Source organism: Phoenix dactylifera, chromosome 1 (assembly GCF_009389715.1).
Source record: "Phoenix dactylifera cultivar Barhee BC4 chromosome 1, palm_55x_up_171113_PBpolish2nd_filt_p, whole genome shotgun sequence".
NCBI classification, from domain to species: Eukaryota; Viridiplantae; Streptophyta; class Magnoliopsida; order Arecales; family Arecaceae; genus Phoenix; species Phoenix dactylifera.
This window is the reverse complement of record NC_052392.1, coordinates 28,589,011-28,614,339: the sequence shown is the minus strand read 5'-3', so window position 1 is coordinate 28,614,339 and position 25,329 is coordinate 28,589,011. Positions and strand designations below refer to the sequence as shown.

General features: G+C 47.6%; 1 protein-coding gene across 1 annotated transcript; it reads right to left on the bottom strand.

The window, feature by feature from the left end:
- Nucleotides 1-1,391: 1,391 nt before the first annotated feature.
- Nucleotides 1,392-24,926, bottom strand: LOC103722168 (nucleoid-associated protein At2g24020, chloroplastic-like). Its single transcript, XM_008812623.2, has 7 exons — nucleotides 24,753-24,926; nucleotides 23,233-23,375; nucleotides 4,894-4,994; nucleotides 4,758-4,797; nucleotides 3,033-3,104; nucleotides 1,796-1,852; nucleotides 1,392-1,707 (listed from the first exon to the last, which is right to left on the bottom strand). The coding sequence occupies exons 1-7, from the start codon at nucleotides 24,832-24,834 to the stop codon at nucleotides 1,633-1,635; spliced, it is 570 nt and encodes a 189-aa protein (XP_008810845.1). The 5' UTR covers nucleotides 24,835-24,926; the 3' UTR covers nucleotides 1,392-1,632.
- Between the last annotated feature and the right edge of the window lie 403 nt (nucleotides 24,927-25,329).

Below are 25,329 nucleotides of genomic sequence, written 5' to 3'. Positions count from 1 at the left end.
ACCTAATTATCAACATTATTCAGATAAAAAAGTCTTTGACTTTTGGATTAATCAATTTTATAAACACCGAGGTCAGTATTAATCAATTTTATGGGAACACCCTTTTGGAAAAAAGAAAAAAAAGTGTTTCTAGTGCAATAATAAGATGACTCTAGGTATCATATGTTTATAGATGTTAATGGCATATATGTTTATAGCTGCATTATGATTTATAATAGCACAATGCAACATCCACATTGTTACCTGTTCATAATATATTTATTTTGAGTCCTTTCTGTGGACATCTAATAACATTATTTGGTAAATATATGCTGTCATAATGGCTGATAGAGTGTACTGTTGGGGCATTATTATAAAATCATTGTAATCCATCATTACGATCATAATGGTTTGGGGTCTCAGGCACCGGCTAATTATTTGCTCACAACTGGTATTATTGGAATCACCGAGGGCAGATAGCCAACATAACTTATTTTCTTATTGCAATTCTGATGCCATGGGGGGGTGCAACTGCTTCCTGATATTCATTGACTCTTAAGTGAATGCGACACCTTTCAGGCTACCCATGTATTCAGAAAGACCAATAATATAGCGAATTGAGTGGCATCTTATGCGACTCATCACTCCGAAGATTATTTGAAAAATTACACTTCTGTTTTATCTCCTTTGCATTGTTTTTTACTACCTGACTTTTTGGGCTGTACTTATATTTGTTGTGTGTGAGCAACTGATGTACCAAAAAAAAAATATATCTTAAATTTTTTGATACTTTTTCTCTCTCCATAGGATGGATTTTTTTTTAAGATAAAAAGAGGTAAAAAAGCACCACCCTCCATGACCCAATCCATGGTAACGACTATGACCATGGAACACGTGATACGACACTTCCAAAGAGAGGTATGTAATCACCCGTGCAATCGAGCGGCCACAGGAAACAAAGACTCGAGATACAACAGCCAGATGAAAAGGACTTGAAATGAGTAGAGGAACTGAATTTAGGCAGCAGGATACCGGAATGGACTCAAATGAGAAAAAAGACCTCAATCTCTGGAAAGAGATTGTAGATGGTGTCATAGAAATCGAGGATCCAAAAGAGCTTCTCCATCGACTTCGTCTTGGCCACAAGTTCGAGGCCGAGAAAGGAGGCGAGGGTAGGATCCGCAAAGCAGGACTTGCTAATGGTATCGGAGCCGGCGAAGACGTAGCCTCAAGAGGCATCCCACCGGCTTTCTTCCACTCCTCCGACATTATACTTTTGTCATCAGATACGAAGAAAACAACCGAGGTAGCCCAATAATATATTGCAAACAATTATAATGTTATATGGATCAATTTGCAAATAGCCATAAGGAAGAAGTTATAAGCAATATTGGGAAAAATACGAAGCTATATGCAAAAAGAAAGAAAAAACACAAGTAATTATGATAAATCATTTGAAAAAAATACAGGGTTCTGTGAGTTATTCTCTTTGATACAATAATCATGATGATGAGCACAAATATTGATGTCGCCAGCGTGAGATTAAAAGACGTATTTAGATGCATGGCCGTGATTCATCAGAACACTTAATCTTAGCTAGCATACAAAATTGACGAGCATTAGAGTTCTTGGTGAAAATAGCATTGCCTCTCATCAGTTGAGCCCTTCACCGACGCCTGGTGGCATTCCTAGGCTTTGGGCGAGATTGCTCATTCTCTCTTTCATGGCCTGGAAGGAATTTGTATGCAATTGTTTAGCCTAATACACTTAACAAACTCAAACATTGGATCTTGGAATACAAGGATACAAGTCTTACCTGGACACTTTTTTGGTGTGCATCCTTGTATGCTTCAGTTACCAACAAAGAGAGCTTCTGCCAAGATAACATCAAGGATGAAAATTTTGGGTTCTTATTAAATTACGCAGATAGAAGAAATATCTAAGAAGATTTTTCAACTGAATATTCATAACAACAAATAAAATTTTGAAGAATCATGTCTTTCAAATTGGTGTCGATTTCATTCCCGGATGAAACAATCCCATCTTGAAATTAGATTAAATACGTACTGAAATAAATGGTATGTCCATTTCATCAATAATATAATTTTAAACTAATTTGAAAAATAAAAGGCCTGAAAAATAAAGATATGGATTTCAAGGCATACATGTTGCAAAAAGATAGATGACCATATACATGGATGGTCCTATTTTACAAATGGTGGCACCTTTAAAAATGCACAATCCACCATCCTCTTTTTCGTCAAGCCACTGCTGCTGTCACCAGCTCACCGACGAGCAGGCGGTGGCAAAGAAATATAAGGAAAAAGTGGCTGGGTGAAATGGCTCTAAACCACTTTCACCTATCGCAGAAAAGGTGTTTTGTACCAGAGAAACGACACATTATCGTGTTCTAAATCTTCTCCCATCACAATGGAGTTATGGAACATGAAGTATAAAATCAGCAAGGCCATGTTGGGTACATTCTCCCTGCTGGCTGTCAACCATTTCCATAATTTTTCTCACAGTAGTTCACAATTTCACATGCTACTGGATAAACATGATATAATAGAAATTTGGCTCTGATAAGATGCTAATTTCCTGAGAGTAGTGTAGGCAATGTGATAACAATTACACTAGCTGATTCAGAATGTCCCTAATAAGTTCAACATGTACTGAGTTTGATATATATTGTACTCTACAATGTCTTCGTCATATCTTGAGTCAAAATGAAAGTTCCCAATACTAGACTAAATTAAAATTCACAAGCTTGCAAACAATTGCCGAATGGGTCAGCATTTGAAAGTGTTTTAAAACTTATACACTAAATAAGCATATTAATAAGCAGTAACATACCAAAAATTTACAACCAGATCATTCCATTACCAAGTTGCTGATATCATGGTACAACACAATTAAGATTTCTCTAAAATACCATCACGATGCAATGTAAAAATTGATTGTGAGTTCATCTATTTCAATACATGCAGGTATGTCTGATATTATCAAAATTTACATAGCCAGCCACAGGAAAATGGTGCAAATTCAGCACTTACTTCAGGCCCCAACTCCATGGCAGCCTCTGTTATTTCAGTGCGTACAGGTTGCTGGTTTCCAGAAAGTGTTACCTGATAAAATGATCAATTAAAATTAAATGGCGAACCTATAGATAACTTTTTTTCACACTGATATGAGGATGCACTATTGCTAATTTCAGCTGCACAGCATGAAAAGATAATGAACACTCAAAAAAAAGGACCCAAACTCCATGCTACAAATGCTAACATGATTACATTCTATTGCAGTTGTTTGGCTTTATAAATATGCTATAAAAGTCACTGTTGACAATTTCAGAGGTACTGGTGCTAGGTTGTCCATAGGTTATATCCCTGATTTAGGTACAGGTGCTATAATATAAATTGTAAGTAACTATAAAGTGTTATATATAATCTACAAGTAACCATAAGGTGCTATATATAAACTATACGTAACTATTAGTGTGTTCATAAACACAGGCAATGGCAGTAATTTTGACAGAGATATGATGTAGATTCTCAAAGAGACCTGGGATTGAGGCTGGGCTAGCTACAAATACGTGCACATGCACATTTACACTGAAGATGAGTACCTTATATGCATGTAAATGCCACCAACACAAGGACCTTATATGCATGTAAATGCCAGAAGATATTATGATAGCAAAAATAAAGTGAATCAGCTGTTTCCTGAGTGGCATTAATATTTGATGGTGTACACTTAATTATGTGTTATTCATAAACACATTGTTGTTTTATCATTTACTACACATATCTGCAGAGAAAAGGGAACTTTGAATGTACATAGGAGGCCCAGAAAGCCATCAAAACTGATTAACAGAGACAGCATAGTGAAAGAATAAAGATGATAAAAAATTGTGGACCAAAAAAAAAATAGAAGGTTAAAGTTAAGAAAGGTTTATAAAATAATAGGCCACAAGTACAATGTTCCATTGAGGTACCAAGCATGACCTATAAATTAATTTAACTAAAAATTACAAGTCATATTGACGTGAGAGATCAATTGAAAGCACAGCATAAACATCTTGCAACATAGAATAAAATATTTTTCCTTCTTAAATTCTGAAAGTGACTCACACTTCATTTTTTTCAGATCTATAAACTGTAGACTCTCTACGGCTTGATAGCATGGTAAAGTACCTCTTGGCATGGCAAAAGGGTTGATTATGTAAATGTAGTGTCCAAAATTGGCATAGAATTTTGAAAATGACACCTTTACCAGTGCTAGTATTTGAGCTGTCAAGTATTGACGCAGCATACAGCCCACACCTTTTTTTAACATCAAGTGAAATACATTCTCTTTTTTCCAAAAAAGATTATTATTGACCAGCCAATTTAGTTAAAGACATTTTACATACAATGATACACATACATACAAGTGCATACTTTTCTACAATTTTAACTAATAATTCATTTTTACCGAGTGTCTTCATTCAGGCTTGTCAGGAATTCGGCATGTTGGACACTCAAGACACCTAGCCACCAAAATCTTGTAATAAAAAAGCTTATCATATATCTTTTGCAGACTAATTACATTTAATGAATAGTCATAGATAAAGAATTCCTGAGCATGTAATGTTGTATGCAATTTAAAAGATAACTTGGTGATGTGCATCAAACAATATATTGAGACCAACACCTACTGCAATTTACCCATTTTATTGGGTTAACATGGTCCAGTTTTCAGTCATGATCAAAATAAACAGCAGGTGTTGACAAACATACCTTGATCAACTCACCTTCACAATAACCATCAAACTCTGCTCTGTGAGACAAACAGGGATGAAAAGGAAGCCACGTTTTAAGATTCTCATGAAAATAATGAAAAAATGTTATTCAGAATCTGATGACTAATGCATACGCTGCAAGCTCCTGTTGTATACGTACAGCCTCAACTTGGACCACCATCTGAGCCTTCTTAATATTCTCGTACAGATTTTGCATGTTGCCAAACATCCCAGGCTAAAGCACATAAAGGAGATAAATAGAGTCAGTTTAACTTTACAAAAGAAAGATTTTGGACATAGAAAATGATGGTATACATATTATTAATGGATAGGTCCAAATTTAGAGTATGGGTGCTTAAGTTATAAATACATTTGATAAACATAAAGACAACAGTAAAGAATATGGTGCTACCTAAGTAGTACTGTGAGTTAGGATTGTCTTCTCTTAGAACCCGACAAACTATATCTTCAGATCATCTTCTAAAGTACAAGTGTCAGTCATATCCAAAAATTAGCAACTGAGACAGCAATCAATCATATCAACAGAAAAAGGCCAAAAAGATTATGGGGAATAGAAATTTTTGGGATATCTAGTATGCATTAAGGAAAATGGTTCAAGATAGTTCTTAATCTCTTGATCCAATATCTCATCATAGAATCAATAGCTCACTAATAGTTACCAATGTGATTTGACTAGTATCTCAAGGGATAAGTTTTTCAATTGTAAAAGTAAGGGTCAACAAATGCTGGTTGGCATAAATTCAGGTCCAATTATCCCAACTACTTAGTGTCAATTTTATGAACTTTTTTTGCAACTAATTCCTACCAAGGGCTGAATTCACTAACAGAGTCTTTTTCTTATTCACTGCTGTGTTATATTTGGGATTCCCCACATATTTCTAAACCTTTCAAGACAAATCCAAAACTCTCATTTACCTAGTAACCCTTAGACCTTGGTCGCACCAGCTAGTTCCATCTCAGTTCAACTCCTGAACACTATCATTAATTGGAGCAACTCCCCATTTACTCTTTTGTACTCCTGGGTACTCACTTCTCACACGACATGATGATGTTTTAAAATTCATGAGCGCAAGCAATGACGGGTATTCCATCTGGAATGGGATCCAAGTTCAGTGAAGTGAATATATTCAAACATCGAGATCTGCGCATATCATTTTTTAAAAAGCTAGCCCCTACTCAAGGTCATGTAGATATCCATCTGTCTCACTGAATGGAAGAGCAAGTAGAGTAGTCCCATGTCTTGTCAATTTGTAATGCACCTTGACTTGAAATATGTAATCAGAAGGCACACAGTAACACATAAAATGTAATTGAACTAAGCTAAAGAGTAAAACTACAAGAATTTGAAGAGCGAGTTATGGATAAGAACTATATTTATTTATGAAAAAAGTAATATATACACAATATTCTAATGTGAACATAGAGATGTATAGGCTTGAAGACAAAGAAAATTCAAGATTTTCTCTCCTCTTTTTCTAAAATTTTTGTTCAAAAAAAAGTGATATGTTCCTTGTGCCAACTTATCCAAGTGTCAGTCTTTTTGACAAGGGGTAAAGCTAGCATTTATAGATATGCCTGCCAGTGACTATTTCCAGTAATTGTATGCCACATGTGCTTTTAGGTTGTTTTTTCCCTATCTTCCAGTCTTAAATTCTAAAAATTCCAGAACAGTTTCCTACTGAAAACAACAAGCAGAAACAAAATAATCAGAGAGCAAAGAAGAAATGCATGAAGAAGCTTCTGCAAACCACTGAACAAAACAAATAATTAAAGTAACTAACATAATCACAAATTACATCACTCTTTAAAACACCGTTTTAGATTTCAACTGAATTCTCAAAGCATTTTAATCGCAGCCAAAAACTGATTCAAAATCAATGTGCATTTGGATTTATGATTAAAACTAGTTTATGTGCCTAAATGTATTATCTGTATCGACAAATTAGTGAATTTCATCATATCTCCATTTTCTTGAGTTCTGGAGAGCATTTTCTCACGATTAAACTCAGATTTTCTGAGATTTGAGACATTTTAGAATTATTCTGATAATGGGTTAGAAAGAAATTCTGTGGAAATGAAAGATAATATGACCATCTCAGAGCTCAGATCTTGTCAGCATGTAGATTGTCATGTGTTAGAGATCAAACAAAGAGCTGTATTTTTGTTATGAACTTTTTATTTTTCAAATAAAAAACTTTGGTTGGTTTTGCACAAAGATGTTAAACCCAAAAGTCTATAAAGACAATATTTCCTAAAGCGAAGTGTAATCTCTTTTTTTAGGCTTTTTTTATATTTTCCCTTTATTTTATTCTAAATTTTATTTTTTGGTTATTATTAACACAGCTGGATCAATGACTACTAAAATTAAAACTTGTTTGGTTCCACAGATATCCAAACCAAGTTTTGCAATCTTACCATAAATATCTGTATAGTAAGACAACAAAATCCTTAAGCATGTGATTATAATGTCATAAAATTTAATTGATTTGATAATCATTCAATATATGGATCTTGTAGAATGTGGACCACTCAAAGGACAATATCATGCATGAAGTTCGTCCTCGAGTCACAAGTTAACCTGTTATTATATTCTTGGTTGGTGATCCTCCATGTGATATCATTATATCATATTGTGGGCACATTACAATCTAGAAGGAATTATATTCACAAAAAAGCTATATTAAATACTGATCTCCTGTATTGGTGCGTAGCACTTTGGTCCAGATAACCTTTTGTCCCTCATGTATGACTTTGTCTAGACCCTTGTATCATAAGTTCCAACTTGGTCATACAGTAGTGGTCAACCTATAAGATATACATGACTAACAAAGGCTCCAAATACAATGAGACTTGGTTAATGTGGCACATCTAATAAAGAATGTGATGAAACATTGAACTCGATCATCATGACATTTTCATGATTACACAAACAAGCTGACTAAGGTTTTTTCTTGTTGTCCAACTGAGCTTTTGGTCAAGCTTGAGTGATGTTCCTTGAGATGCCGCCATCAACTAGCACTAAAATCGGAGGATACTCCTACAGCTATTGTGATGCCTCTCTTCTTTTCTCCATAGGTCCCACTCTTCAAATGTTAGAAATACTCCTTTTATGTAGAAATCCCTTCATCATCAACATAAGTAACTTCTTCCACTCTTTTGCTTGAAGTGTCATTTGCCTTCTTTCTTAGGATCAAGTGCTTCCTAAATGATATTGTACTGACATCAACTAACACAGTAGAAACATGTACAGTCTCTTACCAAGAAAGCAACGAAAGGTTCTTTTGGTGCCCCACTGATGTCATCATGGTGTAGTTAATTGTGGAAGATGTCATACATTTCTTCAATTTGACATGAACAAGGTAGACCTCTTTAACTATATGAAGCCAGCAAACCATTACATAATCTTAAATCTGAGGACTAAAACTTGAAAGCAAATTCCGAGTATACCTCCGGTTATGTGGTCTTTATCCATACAACTAGTTCAACTTCTACATATTGAAATCAATCAAGTTATACCAGTTTTTTCAGTTGCTAAAAGCATTAGCCTCCATTTTAAGCATTAAGCCTCCATGTTAAGCATTTTCTCAAATTGACTAACATGGTTATAGCTCCATCTGTCAATCCCTAAAACTTTGTCAACAGTTTCACCACAATCAAGCTTCTCCTGTTAAGAAAAATGATAAATATTGGCCTTGCCCCTTTAATTGGTATAAGCAAATTCTTCAAGGATAACCTCAAATTTATCTTCCAATAATCATCAGCCATTAAATATAAGACCCTCTAAACTGTATTTGACAGGTATTAGGTGGTAGAGATTCTAAGTTATCAGTAGAACACATGTTTCCATAATACACTTCAATAGTTAAATGTTGAAACTTCCTTAAAAAAAGAAGACCATGCATTTTGATATGGCAAAAGTGTGTTGACTTCACTGGGGACTTGAATAGATGGAAGGTGTTCATAAGAATTTACAGAACGAAGCATTTAGCCAAATCCATCATAGGGCATGGAGTGAAGTTTCAAAGGATATAATTTTTGTTAGCTTGATACATCAAGTGTTAACTAAACATATCAAATGATGGATTAGTTGGCATCCCAAACATGCTGGGCATCTGGACACTTCATAACATTAGCCATGGTGCCATCTTTCCATGTCAACTACTCACTTCTAAATAAGATATAATAAGTTTATATTACATTCTAGGGTCAGGCCAGTGTCATGATACACTACATTCACCTGATTATATCAATCTACACTTGTAAAATTGTGAAGATGCCATGGTTTCAGGGTTTTTTGAAGTGTATCATGCCAAGTTGGATAGACACTTTGATGGGCAACCTTTAATATATTTTGGGGGAAATACATATGATTTATTTAAGAACTACGATCAGGCATTGCTTTATGATCAAAGCATGCTTGATTAAAAAAAAAAAAAGATGTCGGACACCTGGACAACTGTTATGCAAATGCTACAGTGACCTATCTCATCATGGAAATGATGTTGCTTTCAAATTTCTCCATCATAGCAAGTAAGACTCATCTTTTTGAGTTGCTTCTCACTCCCTCACTCTCTCTACAAAATTAATCGTTCAGCAAATAGTATTTGTATTTCACTAAAGCTACTTGAATACTCCATGAGAATCCTTGCGTAAAAGAAAGAAATGAAATGGATAGTTCCTCTAGCACTACCTGTTCTTTTGGATTGCTATGGGCAATACAGGCACAGTAATAAAATTAAGAGGAGAAAAAGGGCTGCTTACATCAAGAAGAGACATGTGGATCCTCTAAGCACGAGTCAACAACCCAACTACAAAATTTGTAGCCTCAAAAGTCCCCTTACGTAAATGCATAGGAAGTCAATCAAAAGTTAACCTCAAATTAAATAGATAACTTCAAGCATAGACACCTTAAGTATGATTCTTGTGGATGGGTACTGTTGCTGGTGGTCCAAACCGAGAACGATTGACACAGCGGTGTGAACGGGGTTCCGTCTGAGTTGTTTTGGTTGGTGTTGGTTACGCTCCACCTTCCACCGGGAAACCTGCGAGCAAGCCTCGCACCACCACTGGGGTAGTGGGGGCCCTCCGACGATCAAGTCAGAGGAGATTGGAGGAGAAGGAGAGATAATAATAGCAAGCAAGAGAGTGCTCTGGAAGATATTGCTTACCCCCCCTTCTCCCCCCAGCCGCATATATACCTGGCTGGGGGGTCTCTCAGGGGGGTTTGTCATCGTGGGGCGCGATGGAGTGGCCACTGACATGGCCGTTACAGGGCGTCGTGGAGCAGCGCTGGGTACGGCCATGACAGGGCGTAGTGGAGTTCCGCTTTGTACGGCTGATACAGGAGATCGTGGAACAGCATCGGATACAGCCGTTGCAGGGAGTAGTGGAGCAGGAGGCCTCGGCGTGCCTCTGGGAAGCAGCCTGTCGTTATCAAGAGATCTCCGACTCGGGGTCGGAGTGCTGGATCAGGGGGCAGCCGACCCGGGGTCGGGCTGCGGTGCTGAGGATATCCGACTTGGGGTCGGATTGCTAGATTAAGGGGCAGCCGACTCGGGGTCGGGCTGCGAAGCCGAAGATGTCCGACTCGGGGCCGGACTGCTGGATCGAAGGGCAGCCGACTCGAGGTCGGGCTGTGGAGCCGAAGATGTCCGACTCGGGGTCGGATCGCTGGATCAAAGGACAGCCGTAGTCTTCATGGGCGCGCGTGCCGGTCACGTGGAGCATGGCGGCTTAGTTCCCCCGTAACAGTAGCCCCCCACTTCCGAGCCTGGAACCAGAAGGGGAACGGGTGAAGGGAGTGATGCTTCGAGATTGCCGCCATCCCTCGGAGAGGCGCGCGCGCTTCGAGCTCCCCGCCTTCTTTATGGCGTATGGCGGTTGTTGCTGACCTGGCAGTCTGAGGATTTCGGCGGACATCCTTCCTTAATGGTGTCGATTCGCCTTTGGGGCGCGAGCGACCCTTCGGCGGCCAGGCGTCCTCTGGCGTCATCGAGGCATCACTCGCCTTTCCGCCTATTTAACCGGGGGCCCTCCCCCGTCCGTCTTCCTCTTTACAGACATTTTCGAGTTTCCCCTTTGCGCTGCCGTTGTTGCCGTCGGACTGTTCGCTTGCTTCTCCTTTGACGCTCTCGGAGCCGTTCTTCCTTCTCTTCCGGTGAGTTACCCCATTCTTCTACTTAGGGCTCTCCATACTTTCTCCTTTTGTACTAGTGTACCCCAGTCGTCCCGGTCTTTCCCCCCTTCTTGTCCCCGTCCTGACCGTAGGTTTATTGGCCATTAGGAATGGGCGAAGTGAGAGCAGACCACATTAAGTCGGAGCTGGTCGCCGAGGACTTAGACAAACTCGTGGCTCGGTATCACCTTCCCGAGGCCTGCAACGTTACGCTCCCGGGGCCTGAGGAGAGGATGTCCCATCCTCCTCCAGGGAAGATCGCCATCAATGAGGGCATTCTCCAGGCCGGGTTCCGCTTTCCCCCTTCGGACTTAGTCGTGCAGGTACTCCGGGGTTTAAGAGTTGCGCCGACGCAACTGGTGCCGAACTCGTGGCGTGCCCTGACGGTCTTCCAGGTTCTCTGCCGCATGCACGAGATTCCCGCCACTCTGAATGTTTTTTGGGAGTTCTACAGCCTGAGTGGCCACCCCCAGGACAAAGGGTGGTGGTGCTTTGCGGCGCGGCGAGGGTGCGGCCTCGTCAAAGAGGCTCCTTCCTCCATTCACGGCTGGAAGGAGCGTTTCTTCTTCATCGATGTAGATCCCTCTTGGGAAATCAGGGCGACCTGGGAGACGCCGATGAAGTCCCCGATCGGCCTATTGAGACTGTCGAGGGAGGAATCCGATGGCTTGGCCGCCTTGAAGGGGTTGGTTGCCGAGGGCCAGCTCCCCCCGGTGGCCCGCCTTATTTCCGAGGATACCTTGGTGAATGTCGGTCTGAGCTCGGTCCCCACCGACCGTGAGCCCGCCACCATTTCTTTTTTGACTCTTTTCTCCTCTTTCGTCTCGTTCTTTCCTTCGGTTTCTCAGCCCTCGACCATCTCGTTCTTGTTGCAGAGATTGACGACGTCATGCGGTCGGACAAGGGACCGGCTGTTGGTAGGTCGTCCCTACTGGAAGCGGTCCGGAGGAGGAAACGAGCTCCTCCGAGCGGGGCCCCGCTGGCGAAGAAGTCCCGCAAGGAGGTGCCTCCGACGCCGACCGACGAGTCCGGGCCCACCGATCAGGGAGACGCCGTGGGCACGGACCGGCAGCTGACGCTGTATCAGCCCTCCGGTGGTGAGACTGCCGCTATTCCGGAGGTATCATCCGAGCCCGCTCGAGACGGACGGGTCGGACGTGATCGGTCCCCGGCCCGGCCTTCGACTCAGCCGGCTCCTGATGATTCGAGGAGGGACGCGCCGAGGCCCCGGCCGAGCGGGGCCCTATCAATTCCTGGAGTGACCCCCGCCCCGAGCACAATCAGCAGGACTCTTCCCCAGGCGATGGATAAGGGTAAGGCTGCAGAACCACCATCCGGCTCCGGGGAGAAATCGGGGTCGGCCTTCACTACCGATGGCGCCCGAAACCTCATCGAAACAGTGCTGCTGGAGAAGGACCGTCGGCGGGTCCGGGAGTTGGGGGTCTCTGACGTCGGGGCTACCAGCTGTGTCTGTCTCATGTCGGTGAGTGTTCTTCTGGCCGCTTTTCACCATTTATTAGCTCTGTTGTTCTCCGCCTGACGCCCTCACTTTTCCTATCTCTTAGCTCGCCCAGTACATGATCCGTCTAGAGGAGTGCTACAAGGAACAGGCGGGGCTTCTGGCGAAGGCCGAGGACCGACTGAAAGCAGTGGAAGAGGGAGGCCAGGCTGTGGCGGGCAGGACGACCGGAGACCTCGAGGCGAGGCTCCGGGAGGCCGAAGAGCGGGCACTCGGCTTCGCCGCCCTCGAGAAGCAACTGTTGGAAGCTCGGGAGCAACTCAAAGTCGCCTCGGGCCTCGAAAGCAGGGTTAAGAAGGCGGAGGAACGAGCTGAAAAGCAGTCCCGGAAGGTCGCGGACTATCGAGAGAGGTGGGAGAAGGCTCAGCGGTCTGCCGACAGCGCCCGCAACCGAACCCGGTCTCTTGAAGCCAAACTGGGCGAATTGGAGTCAGCCTTGGAGAGGTCCCGCGCGAACGACCAAGAGCTCCATTCGCGCCTGGAGGAAGCTGAGGCCGCTCGCACTGCTGCCGAGGCGGAGCATAAGGAGGCTCAGGCTAATCTGCTGAGGGTCTCCTCCGAGGCTGAAGACCGGATTGTGGCGAAGGTCTTGGAGGCTAAGGCTCAGATTACGGAGCGAGCAGAGGCGGCGCTGGCCGAGAAGAGTGCGGAGATCGGGCGCCAGGCGGTACAGGCTTATCGTCAGTCCGCCGAGTTCACCCGTGATATGTCGGAGGCGGTACGGGCCTATCGTCAGTCTGACGAGTTCGTCCGTGACGCGTCGGACGCGGGGTCCGAATCCTTCATCTTAGGCTTCGAGGAGGGCCTGGCAAGGGTGTCGGCTAAGTACCCCGAAGTTGACCTGAGTGGGATTTTCCTTCTCGACTCCTCTCCGGCGCCATCGCCTGCTGATTCTCCTACCGCCTCCCTACCCCCTGCGGACGAGCCCGACGCTCCCGACCCGGGGGTTCCTCCAAGCTGACCTCTTGTACCTTTCGTTGTCCTCTTTTTTTTGTATGTCGGCGTTTTGCCAAATTGTATGGGCCTTGGCCCTGAAACAATGAAAATTAATACAAGTCGAATGTTTCTTCATCTCGCTTTCGTCCTCCTCTTTTTTTTCTTTTTAACTCTTGGCAGCGTCTTGCCGACTCCTGACTCTCGAAGTTCTTCCGGCCCTAAGCCAGGCATCCGAGGGTTAGGCCTCAGGAAATTCTTCCGGCGCTAAGCCAGGCGTCCGAGGGTTAGGCCTCAGGAAATTCTTCCGGCGCTAAGCCAGGCATCCGAGGGTTAGGCCTCAGGAAATTCTTCCGGCGCTAAGCCAGGCATCCGAGGGTTAGGCCTCAGGAAATTCTTCCGGCGCTAAGCCAGGCATCCGAGGGTTAGGCCTCAGGAAATTCTTCCGGCACTAAGCCAGGCATCCGAGGGTTAGGCCTCAGGAAATTCTTCCGGCACTAAGCCAGGCATCCGAGGGTTAGGCCTCAGGAAATTCCGCTCGTTGGTCGGCCAAGGCTGGCGCAAGCCGAGGCGACCGGTCGGGGCTTCAGGCTAGTCTGGTCCCGGGATGGTCATCGGGTTAGCCTGGCATCCGAGGGCCGAGCCTCGGGAGATTCCGCTCGTTGGTCGGCCAAGGCTGGCGCAAGCCGAGGCGACCGGTCGGGGCTTCAGGCTAGTCTGGTCCCGGGATGGTCATCGGGTTAGCCTGGCATCCGAGGGCCGAGCCTCGGGAGATTCCGCTCGTTGGTCGGCCAAGGCTGGCGCAAGCCAAGGCGACCGGTCGGGGCTTCAGGCTAGTCTGCTCCCCGGATGATCATCGGGTTAGCCTGGCATCCGAGGGCCGGGCCTCGGGAGATTCCGCTCGTTGGTCGGCCAAGGCTGGCGCAAGCCAAGGCGACCGGTCGGGGCTTCAGGCTAGTCTGCTCCCGGGATGATCATCGGGTTAGCCTGGCATCCGAGGGCCGAGCCTCGGGAGATTCCGCTCGTTGGTCGGCCAAGGCTGGCGCAAGCCAAGGCGACCGGTCGGGGCTTCAGGCTAGTCTGCTCCCGGGATGATCATCGGGTTAGCCTAGCATCCGAGGGCCGAGCCTCGGAAGATTCCGCTCGTTGGTCGGCCAAGGCTGGCGCAAGCCAAGGCGACCGGTCGGGGCTTCAGGCTAGTCTGCTCCCGGGATGATCATCGGGTTAGCCTGGCATCCGAGGGCCGTGCCTCGGGAAATTCCGCTCGTTGGCCATGCGCCTGTCGCTTGCAGCCCGACGGGGTTTCTCCGTGGCCAGCTGCGATCGTGTTTCTCCTCTTCTCCAAGCGTTGCCTGGGGAACACCAGAAGGGCATTAAACGCTAATTGATGCGTTACCTGGGAAATCGGATCGCCAGTTGCTGCTTGCGAGGAGTGTCAGTTAAGCGGCCGCGATGCGCGCGTTCTTCGAGGCGGATGCGGCCTGGGCGCGAGCGGAGATATGTGGACCTAGGGGTACGTGCCACCCGGAGTGTCCTGCACAAAGAATGCGATTAAGGAGAATGACGCTTAGGAAATCGCGGGAAGATACGCCTCGAGAGCCAGAACGGCTCCGGATTCAATGCGTCCGCATTTATGGGAGCCACCCGCATCGGAACGACCGGGGGGCTGCAGTTTGGCTATAAATACAGGTGCAGGTGCGATGGAGTTTGCCAAGCCGGAGCTGTTCAAGTTGCCATGGATCGTGGACCTTCTCTCTGGCGCATGGCTGAGAGACTCCTGCCGAAGGAACGGGAGGCGCGCCCCTCGCGACTTCAGCCAACTAGCCGTTTCATCTGGGATCAGCAAGGAGGGTCTCCCCGGCGGAACTCCGCTCTAGGCGTTTCATCCGGGATCACATCTCCCCTCCTTGAAGTTCAGCCTCCCGATTGAGCTCTGCACCAGACGCCTGATCCGGGACCGCGCCTCCATATGCTCTTCCCCCTTGTATTCCTTCTCTCCCCTAACACTGGGGAGGACCGGAATATCCCTTGGAGGTGGCGTTCCTCTGGAGGCAGCGGGAGCTTCGTCGGCGGCGGCTCCTCATCCTCTTCGTGGGGCGTGGATGGCGCCTCCGGTTGGAGGCAGTGTGGACTTCTCCTTCGTCCACTTCTTCATCCGCGCCGGCTCTTCGTCTCCTTCGTGAGACGCCGATGGCGCCTCCGGTTGGAAGCACCCACTTCCGACGGGATTGCAACCGCTTCAGATGGAGGTTTCGGGATCCCAGATCTTCAGCTCCTCGGAGTCTCCACCTCTTCTTTACTTTCTTTACACCCTAATTCCCCCCTGGGAATTCCTTGTAATCACACGAGCACGCCGTCGTAACCAGAAATTATTGAAATGCAAAGTGTTATACATTTTTGAACTGTCTTTCTGGCATCGTCGTTCTACTGATAATACATCCGCAGGTTAGCGGAATTCCAGCTCCTTAGAATTTCTCGACCATCTAGGGCCTCCAGCTGGTAGGAGCCAGGTCGGTTTACCCAGCGAACCTTATATGGGCCTTCCCAATTTGGCGCTAGCTTCCCACCTTCCGCAGGTCGAGATGCTTTAGCTCGCCTTAGCACCAGATCTCCGATTCTGAAAAGCTTCGGTCGGACCTTGGAGTTGTAATATCGGGCCACCCTCCGCTGATACATCGCCATCCGAACCTGCGCCATTTCCCTCGCTTCTTCCAAGAGATCCAGGTTCCCTCGGAGTTGTTCCGAATTGGCCTCGGGTCGGTGCGCGGCCACCCGAGGTGAGGGGAGTCCGAGCTCCACGGGGACAACGGCTTCCGTGCCATAGGTTAGGCTGAAAGGCGTCTCCCCGGTAGGGGTCCGATGCGTGGTCCGATACGCCCAAAGGACATTCTCGAGTTCTTCGACCCAAGCTTGCCCCGTCCGACCGATTCGCGCTTTGATTCCTTGGAGGATTGTCCGATTTGTGACCTCGGCCTCGCCGTTGGTTTGGGGATGCGACACAGATGTGAACCGATGCTCGATCCCGAACTCCTCGCAGAAGTCACGGAAATGCTTGTTGTCGAACTGTCGCCCATTATCCGAGATGAGGACCCGAGGTACCCCAAATCGGACAATGATGTTCTTCTTCACGAACTTCCGGACTTGCACCTCCGTGATAGTGGCCAGCGGCTCTGCCTCCACCCACTTGGTGAAGTAGTCGATTGCAACAATCAAAAATTTCCGCTGAGCTGAAGCGACGGGGAATGGTCCGAGGATATCCATTCCCCACTGGGCGAAGGGCCAGGGTGCAGTGATTGGTGCCAAGGGGACAGAAGGGACTCTCTGGACGTTGGCGTGGCGCTGGCAGGCGTCGCATTTCCGCACATGATCCTTTGAGTCCTCCAACAAGGTAGGCCAATAATAGCCTTGCCTCATGATCTTATGCGCCAAGGACCTAGCCCCCAGGTGCGATCCGCAGATGCCTTCGTGGACTTCGCTGAGGGCGTAGGCCGCTTCCGAGGGGCGGAGGCACCTTAAGAGGGGGGCGGTGAACGAGGTCCGATACAGCCTCCCTTCATAGAGTACGTAGTGGGCGGACTTCATGACGAGTCGCCGAGCTTGATCTTCGTCCTCTGGGAGGATCCCTTCGGCGAGGTAGGCGACGAGCGGGTCCATCCAAGATGGCTCCGGATCAATCGCCATCACCGCTCCGGCCTCGCCGATGCTCGGGGCATCCAGGGTCTCCAGGTAGATCGCCCTCGACAAGTTGTGCGCGTCTGCGCCCACCAAGCGGGACAGCCTGTCGGCCCTGGCATTTTCGCTTCTTGGGACCTGCTGAATGTCAACACTGCCGAGGTCGGGAATGAGTGCTTGCACCTTCCAGACATAACTCTGCATGGTCGGGCTCCGAGCCTCGAACTCCCCTCGGACCTGCCCGACCACCAGCTGGGAGTCGGTGAAGACCTTCAAACGCCGGATGCCGAGCTCCTTGGTGAGTTTGAGTCCTGTGACTAGGGCCTCGTATTCCGCCTCGTTGTTGGTCACTGGAAATCCGAACCTCAAGGCATACTCGGCTATCACTCCATCGGGACTGGTAAGGACCAGCCCGGCCCCTCCACCTTCGGGGTTCGACGACCCATCAATGTGAAGCGTCCAGATTGGGAGGTTGAGGCTGGATGTTTCCGGCGGCCTAGGTTCCGCCTCCTGCACAGTGCACTCAGCGAGGAAGTCCGCGAGTACCTGGGCCTTGATAGCGGGTCGGGGCTGGTAGCGGATGTCGAACTCACCAAGTTCTACTGCCCACTTCACCAGCCGTCCTGCATTCTCAGGATTGCTGAGGATCTGCCGCAGCGGTTGGTCGGTCAAGAGAGTGACAGAATGGGCCTGGAAATAGGGGCGAAGCCTCCTGGTCGCGGTCAGCAGCGCGAAGGCGATCTTTTCCGCCTTCGTATACCGCGTCTCGGCATCCCGTAGGACCCGACTGATGTAGTACACAGGCTTCTGGAGCTTTGCCTCTTCCCGAACCAGTACTGCGCTGACTGCGGTTGGGGAGACCGCCAGATAGAGGTAGAGCATCTCCCCCTCTTGCGGCTTGGACAGCAGGGGAGGAGACGCCAAGTACTCCTTGAGTTGGTCGAATGCCACTTGACCTTCGGCCGTCCAAAGGAAGTCTTTCGGGCGCTTCAACACCTTGAAGAACGGTTGGCAGCGTTCGGCCGATTTTGCCACAAATCGTCCGAGCGCGGCGACCCTTCCAGCGAGCTCCTGAACCTCCTTCACTTTGGTCGGAGGGGACATATCTTGGATAGCCTTGATTTTGTCAGGGTTGGCTTCGATCCCCCGCTGGTTGACAATGAAACCGAGGAACCTCCCGGCCGAAGCGCCAAAGGCGCACTTCGCTGGGTTCAGCTTCATGCGAAACTTCCGCAGGGTGGCAAAAGTCTCCTCCAGATCCGCGATGTGCTGGTCTGCATGGCGGCTCTTCACCAGCATATCGTCCACGTACACCTCCATGTTCCGGCCGATTTGCCCTTTGAAGATTTTGTTGACGAGGCGCTGGTAAGTGGCGCCAGCATTCTTCAGACCGAAGGGCATTACCTTGTAACAGTACAGCCCCCGGTCTGTTATAAAGGCAGTTTTCTCCTCGTCCTGTGGAGCCATCATTATCTGGTTGTAGCCGGAGAAGGCGTCCATGAAAGACAGCAGCTGATATCCGGAAGTCGCGTCGACCAGTTGGTCCATCCGCGGAAGCGGAAAGCTATCCTTGGGGCATGCCTTGTTCAGGTCGGTGTAGTCGACGCACATCCTCCACTTTCCGCTCGCCTTCCGGACAAGTACGACATTTGCCAGCCATTCGGGGTAGCTGACCTCCCTTATGAATCCTGCCTCCAAGAGCTTGTCTACCTCCTGGTCGACCACTCGGATCCGATCCGGGGCACAGTGTCTCTTCTTCTGCTTTACTGGTCGGTGGGTTGGGTCGACGTTGAGGGCGTGAGAAATGACCTCCGGGTCGATCCCGGGTACATCGGCCGCCGACCAGGCAAATACATCAGCATTGGCTCGGAGGAATTCCACTAACCTGAGCCGAGCTTCCGAGTCGAGGTTGGCACCGACCCGGACCGTACGGTCCGGGCGACCCTCTTCAAGGGGAACTTCGATCACACCCTCGGCCGGCTCCCCGTGCCGCAAAGCCACCTCGTCTCTGGCGTCAAGGGACTCGACGCTTAGGGCCTCCACGGGCTTCTTCCCTTTGAGAGTTGCTAGGAAACATTGCCGTGCGGTCGGTTGGTCACCTCGGACCTCTCCAATCCCGGCCGCCGTGGGGAACCGCATTAGCAAATGGTATGTAGAGACTACCGCGCGAAGGGCGTTCAGTCCGGGTCGTCCGAGGATAGCGTTGTAGGCCGAGGGAACACGGACGACCAAGAACCCGAGCCGCACCGTGGCTTCTGCGGGTGCAACGCCCGCAGTCACAGGCAGCTCAACGACACCTTCGGCCGAGATAGCGTCTCCAGTGAATCCTATGAGGGGGGTGGATGTTTTGTGCAACACTTGTCGGGACAAGCTCATCTTTTGGAAGGCCTCGTAAAACAAAATATCAGCTGAGCTTCCACTATCCACAAGAACACGCCTTACATCATAGTTCGCCATAGTGAGGGAGATCACCATGGCATCATCATGGGGGGTCTGAACCCCCTTTACATCCTCATCACAAAAAGTGATTACATTTCCGACCCGCTGCCTCTTCGCGACGGCCACCCTTGATGCTTCCACCGAGCCCCCTGCGTTCCTCACGGGCCGAGAGCAGCCCCCAGTGATGGTGTGGATCACGCCCGCGACGGGTCGATTCTGCTCCCGAGGCTCCTGAGGGGCCGGGTCGGCCGGACGCGGGTCTGCGGGGGGACGTCGGTCGTTTACATATCGACCGAGACGCCCTCGGCGGATGAGAGCCTCGATCTCGTCCCGAAGCTGCAAGCAGTCTTCGGTGTCGTGGCCGTGGTCTCGGTGGTACTCACAGTACGCCCGAGAGGGCCTCCTCCCAGGGATTTTCTTCATCTGCCTCGGGACCGGGAGGTTCTCCCGCCCCTTGACCTCCATAAGGATCTGGGCCCGGGGGGCCAGGAGTGGGGTGTACCGGTTGAAGCATCGGTGCGGAGAACGAGGGCGTGGGGCGCCGTGGTTCCTCGCCGGTGACGGGCTTCTGCGCCGATGTTGAGGCGTCGGGCTCCTCCTCTGGGGTGCCTCTTTTCGCCTTTTCTTCCCGAGCTTTAGAGGGGCCTCGGCGGCCTCCTTGTTCTGGTGGGCGGCTGCCTCCTCGGCGTCTGCATACTGGTTCGCCCGAGACAACAGCTCCGGGAAGCTCCGCGGCAGGCGTTTGTCCAGGGAGAAGGTGAGTCTGCCCTTCCGGAAGCCACGCTTCAGGGCTGAGAGAGCCATCTCCTGGCTCAGGTTCCGGACCTCCAATGTAGCCTTGTTGAAGCGGGTAAGGTAATCCCGCAGGCTTTCTCCCTCGTTTTGCCGGACATCAAAGAGGGAGTCGGAAACCAATCGCCGCCGGCTACTGACGGCGAAATGGCTGATGAAGAGGCGAGTGAACTGGTCAAAGGACTGGATAGAGTCAGCCTCCAGGCCGGCGAACCACGCCCTGGCTGGGCCACGGAGGGTCGCCGGGAAGGCCTTGCAGAGGAGAGGATCTGATGCTCCATGGAGGAGCATAAGAGTCCTGAAACTCTCCACGTGATCCCGCGGGTCCGCCGCCCCGTCATAGGGCTCGATCGCCGGCATTTTGAATCCCGGCGGATTTGGGGTCCGCAGGATCCTCGAGGCAAGCGCCGGTTGGGAGGAGATCTCCAAGTCGGCGAAGGGATCTTTAGAGTGGCCCTTCAGGACCTGGAGTTGTCGGTGGAGATCGTCCACCCGCCGGTCCAGGGAGCGCGACCGATGGGTGGGAGACAAGGAGCACCGAGAGGGGGACCGACTGGAGCGCGGGTTCCTTGAGGACTGGGGGGTCTGGGAACGCGCCCGGGCCCGCCTCTTGTACCCCGCGCAGCTTCGATGGGACGGTCCCGGCAGAATGGACCGTGCTCGAGAATCTTCCTCGCGCCGGCGCTCCTCCCCATGGGAGAGGAAGGAGCGCGGGTTAAGGAGGACAGGTGAGCGCTCAGGGAGCAGCGGCTCCTGGGCCCGCTGTGGCGCCCGAGACATCACACCCTGCAGGTTCTGCACCGCCTCCGCGAGGGTGCGGACCTGCTGGGCTAACTGGTCGAACTGAGCGGCTTCGACCATCTGAATCGGGGGTGGAACGGTGGAGTGTTGCTGAGAATGTGTTGGAGACGCAGCGGCCTCCCGGCCGGAGGCGCGAGAGGCCCCGCGACCGGAGGCATTGGAAGCTCCACGACCACCTCGCCGTGCCATTACGATCGCTCTGAGATCAGGCCCTTCCTCTAGCGCCAACTGTTGCTGGTGGTCCAAACCGAGAACGATTGACACAGCGGTGTGAACGGGGTTCCGTCTGAGTTGTTTTGGTTGGTGTTGGTTACGCTCCACCTTCCACCGGGAAACCTGCGAGCAAGCCTCGCACCACCACTGGGGTAGTGGGGGCCCTCCGACGATCAAGTCAGAGGAGATTGGAGGAGAAGGAGAGATAATAATAGCAAGCAAGAGAGTGCTCTGGAAGATATTGCTTACCCCCCTTCTCCCCCCAGCCGCATATATACCTGGCTGGGAGGTCTCTCAGGGGGGTTTGTCATCGTGGGGCGCGATGGAGTGGCCACTGACATGGCCGTTACAGGGCGTCGTGGAGCAGCGCTGGGTACGGCCATGACAGGGCGTAGTGGAGTTCCGCTTTGTACGGCTGATGCAGGAGATCGTGGAACAGCATCGGATACAGCCGTTGCAGGGAGTAGTGGAGCAGGAGGCCTCGGCGTGCCTCTGGGAAGCAGCCTGTCGTTATCAAGAGATCTCCGACTCGGGGTCGGAGTGCTGGATCAGGGGGCAGCCGACCCGGGGTCGGGCTGCGGTGCTGAGGATATCCGACTTGGGGTCGGATTGCTAGATTAAGGGGCAGCCGACTCGGGGTCGGGCTGCGAAGCCGAAGATGTCCGACTCGGGGCCGGACTGCTGGATCGAAGGGCAGCCGACTCGAGGTCGGGCTGTGGAGCCGAAGATGTCCGACTCGGGGTCGGATCGCTGGATCAAAGGACAGCCGTAGTCTTCATGGGCGCGCGTGCCGGTCACGTGGAGCATGGCGGCTTAGTTCCCCCGTAACAGGTACAATACATAAAACAAGAATTTCAAATTTCAAAAAATCAAAATCCCCTATAAAAGTAAGACTTTACAAGTAATGAATACAGACATTTAATTTCTGCTCACAATCTCTTTTATTTGTATTGTTACGATCTGTTTGCCTCGACATTCACCCTATTACATTTATGCAATAAGCATGAAACTTCTTAAGTACCAAATTAACAGAACCAGAATATAGATCCACTCAATAGCCTTTATACCTGATTCTTATCCATAATCTTGAGCTTCTACTACCAATATGTTGAAATAAAGACACTTTGGTAACCCCTATAAAGTAATTATCAAACATAAGAAATTTAGTGAATAGTTTATAAGAAAAAGAATATCCTGTAAAAGGTGCAGGTCTTTAAACAATTGTCGTCTCGATGACCCTGATCTCCTAGAGCAGTGTTTGAAGGTAATACTCCCATCACAACCAAATTTCCTGTAATTTTTTCCAACTTTCTTGTGGGAAAGGTTGTACTACCTGTGAACACTCAATAGATAAACCAAAAGAAGGCACCAAGAGTTGCTCAAACAAAGGATCAGGTTCACAGTGGCCAAATAGAAGGGGACTTTGTTTCTTTCTTGTGTATGGTGGATCGTCTGTAGGTAAGGAATGGTCAGGTTGTTAAAAAAATAGACCAAAGTGCATTTTTGATAGAGTCAGAGGATTTTTTGATTTTAAGTTGTTTTCTATAGTGATTTGATGGTCTTTACATCCTTCCATGGGTTTTCTTGTACTTTTACTACATTCCATCTCACAAGATAGCGTTACATTCCTCTCAAAACCATCATCCTGCTTATCCCTATATACTGCAATGAATCAATAGATAACAGGGAAGAACATATGAGTACTATAACAAATATTTAAGCTATACGCATCTAAAAGAGGGGATATGAAGATTTCAACATTCACTTGTTATTTATTGAATCAATAAGGGATCGGAAGTTTCATTGTCTATGTTCAAATCACTCCTATTAGTAAAGCTAGCACACTATGAAGAGCATAATAAAATTCAATTGAATAAGAATGGGGCAACAAATGGTTGACTTGCTTACCTTTGATGGAGCATCATCACTATTCTCACTTTTCTCCTTCTTTCCTCCAAATAAACCATACACGCGAAGAGTCTTTAATGTGTGTGTTCTTTTGTTAAGGGGCCATGATAAAGTTGGAACACCATTTGCGCTAAGTTTATGACCTAAAATGGAGCATGGTCATAGCTGAAATTTAGAACTTTCAAAACAAGAACATAAATCTGGTGTGATTATGCGTTGCCGCTAAAAACAATACAACAGTAATTATTAATTTTCAGAAGCATAAGGTGCCATGAAGATAACGTAGTAAACCGTGCATGCCATCAAAGAATGGGATGTCACATCAATCCAAATATCTATATCTAGTAGTTAATCCAAATATCTATGAAAAATTCCAGGATTTGGTATATAGGTGTATAAAGAGCATGCTCCCTTGCAAGACACGCATGTATAAGCAATTTACAAGATATGCATACATCTGTACTATTTGAAAAGATTCATGAAGATGCAAGAAACATCAACAAGATGCATATTGTTACTGGATTGCAAGTGTTATCTTACCTTAGACCATCGAGACAGCGCTGAACATCTACTGGACAAGCCTAAAAATTATCCATTACGATCCCAAGATGAGTTGGAAGCATAAGGAAACAATTTTACAGGATAACTACATAAGCCTAAAAATTTTCCATTAGGATCCCAAGATGAGTTGGAAGCATAAGGAAACAATTTTATAGCCAATAACTAGGCAAAGTTGACAAGTGATAACCGGGCTTGGCCTAACCTACTCATGATTCAGGAACAACTAGAAGCATGGATAAATAGCTATCATTAAAGGCTGAGCCTACTTTACTAACCAAATTGAATAATTCTTTCATATGTCATAAGTAAATAATGAAACAAGAAAACTCTTAAGTCATACGGGTCTTTCCAGCTATAAATGCTAAATGATTCACCTTAATCCATGTTTTCTTCTAATGAATAATGAGTATTCAAATTTCAAACTCGAAACTGTTTCACTCTCAATTTAAGGACAGATACATAGCTCGAACGTCTACCTCAAACTGGTAATTTGAGCTAACCAAATATCAGTTCATGGACATCGCAATGAGCTCAGGTGGATTCCGCACTTCCTAACATAATGATCACTCAGAAAGAAGAGACACAAACAAAATCAACCCTTTAACAGGAGAAAGAGGGGGAAAAAAACAGTCTGCAATCAAATATCAAATCTTTTAATCATATCAGGAATCCGGAACATGCATAACTGCCGGAAAACAACACCTTCTTGTTCAGGAGTGCCTCCGTAGCTTATTTTCTCTAAAAGCATCAAGGAATATTGTCCTAGATAAGCTTACGTTCTTCAATTATTTGCGAAAAATATAAAGAGAAAAGTTAGAAAACCAAGTGCATGAAGAAACAAGCCTCAAATCCAAATCAAGAGATCAATTAACTTTCGACGTAAGAACCAATCGAAGAAATCGAATCCCGAGAAGGAAAACCCTAAATGGTGGTGGTGGGGCCGAGCATGGGGTACTCACACAAGGGAGTGGAGGGGAAGGCCGAGGCAATCCGGTCCGTACGTATGAGTAAGTTGCCGGTCAAAGCGCTCGTAGACGCCATTAGAGAAAGCTGAAAGCTTAGAGAGAAGACAACGAGAGAGGGAGAGGGAGGGGAAGCATGGAAGAAGTGATCCTTTGAGGATAGATATAGCTCCGGCCTCTGTAACCTATCCAGGCGACGTTTATTGACCAGGGTTATTTTGCAAACCGGAGCGGGTCCGGTCCGGTTCAAATTATCGAACCGGCCTAGATTTTTTTTTTTGTTTAAACCTCCTCCTCCCTGGTTTTTGTTAAAAATAAAATAATTGCCTATAAAAGGTATTATCTGCATTAGATATAATGGCTGATATAAATTTTTATAGCAATCTTGAAGGCCTCTCCTTACATTATATATAGCAATTAGGAGAATAGAAATAATACTCACTGTCCGGCTGCTATTTCATTAGAATAGCTATAATGCAATGAAAGATAACGAAGATTACTGGTACTTTCATTCTTCGATAAAATACAATGTCGCATTTTGAATTCAAATTCCATGCTGGCTAGTAAGAATTTT

Bases quoted from the DNA above. Each gene is read 5' to 3' on its own strand.
- LOC103722168 (XM_008812623.2), bottom strand. From the start codon at position 24,834: ATGGCGTCTACGAGCGCTTTGACCGGCAACTTACTCATACGTACGGAC. The intron at 23,376-24,752 runs GTGAGTACCCCA...GCTCCATTTTAG, and splicing joins CTTCCCCTCCACTCCCTTGT to GTCATAAACTTAGCGCAAAT. The intron at 3,105-4,757 runs GTATGTTTGTCA...TCATTTTATCAG, and splicing joins GTGAAGGTGAGTTGATCAAG to GTAACACTTTCTGGAAACCA.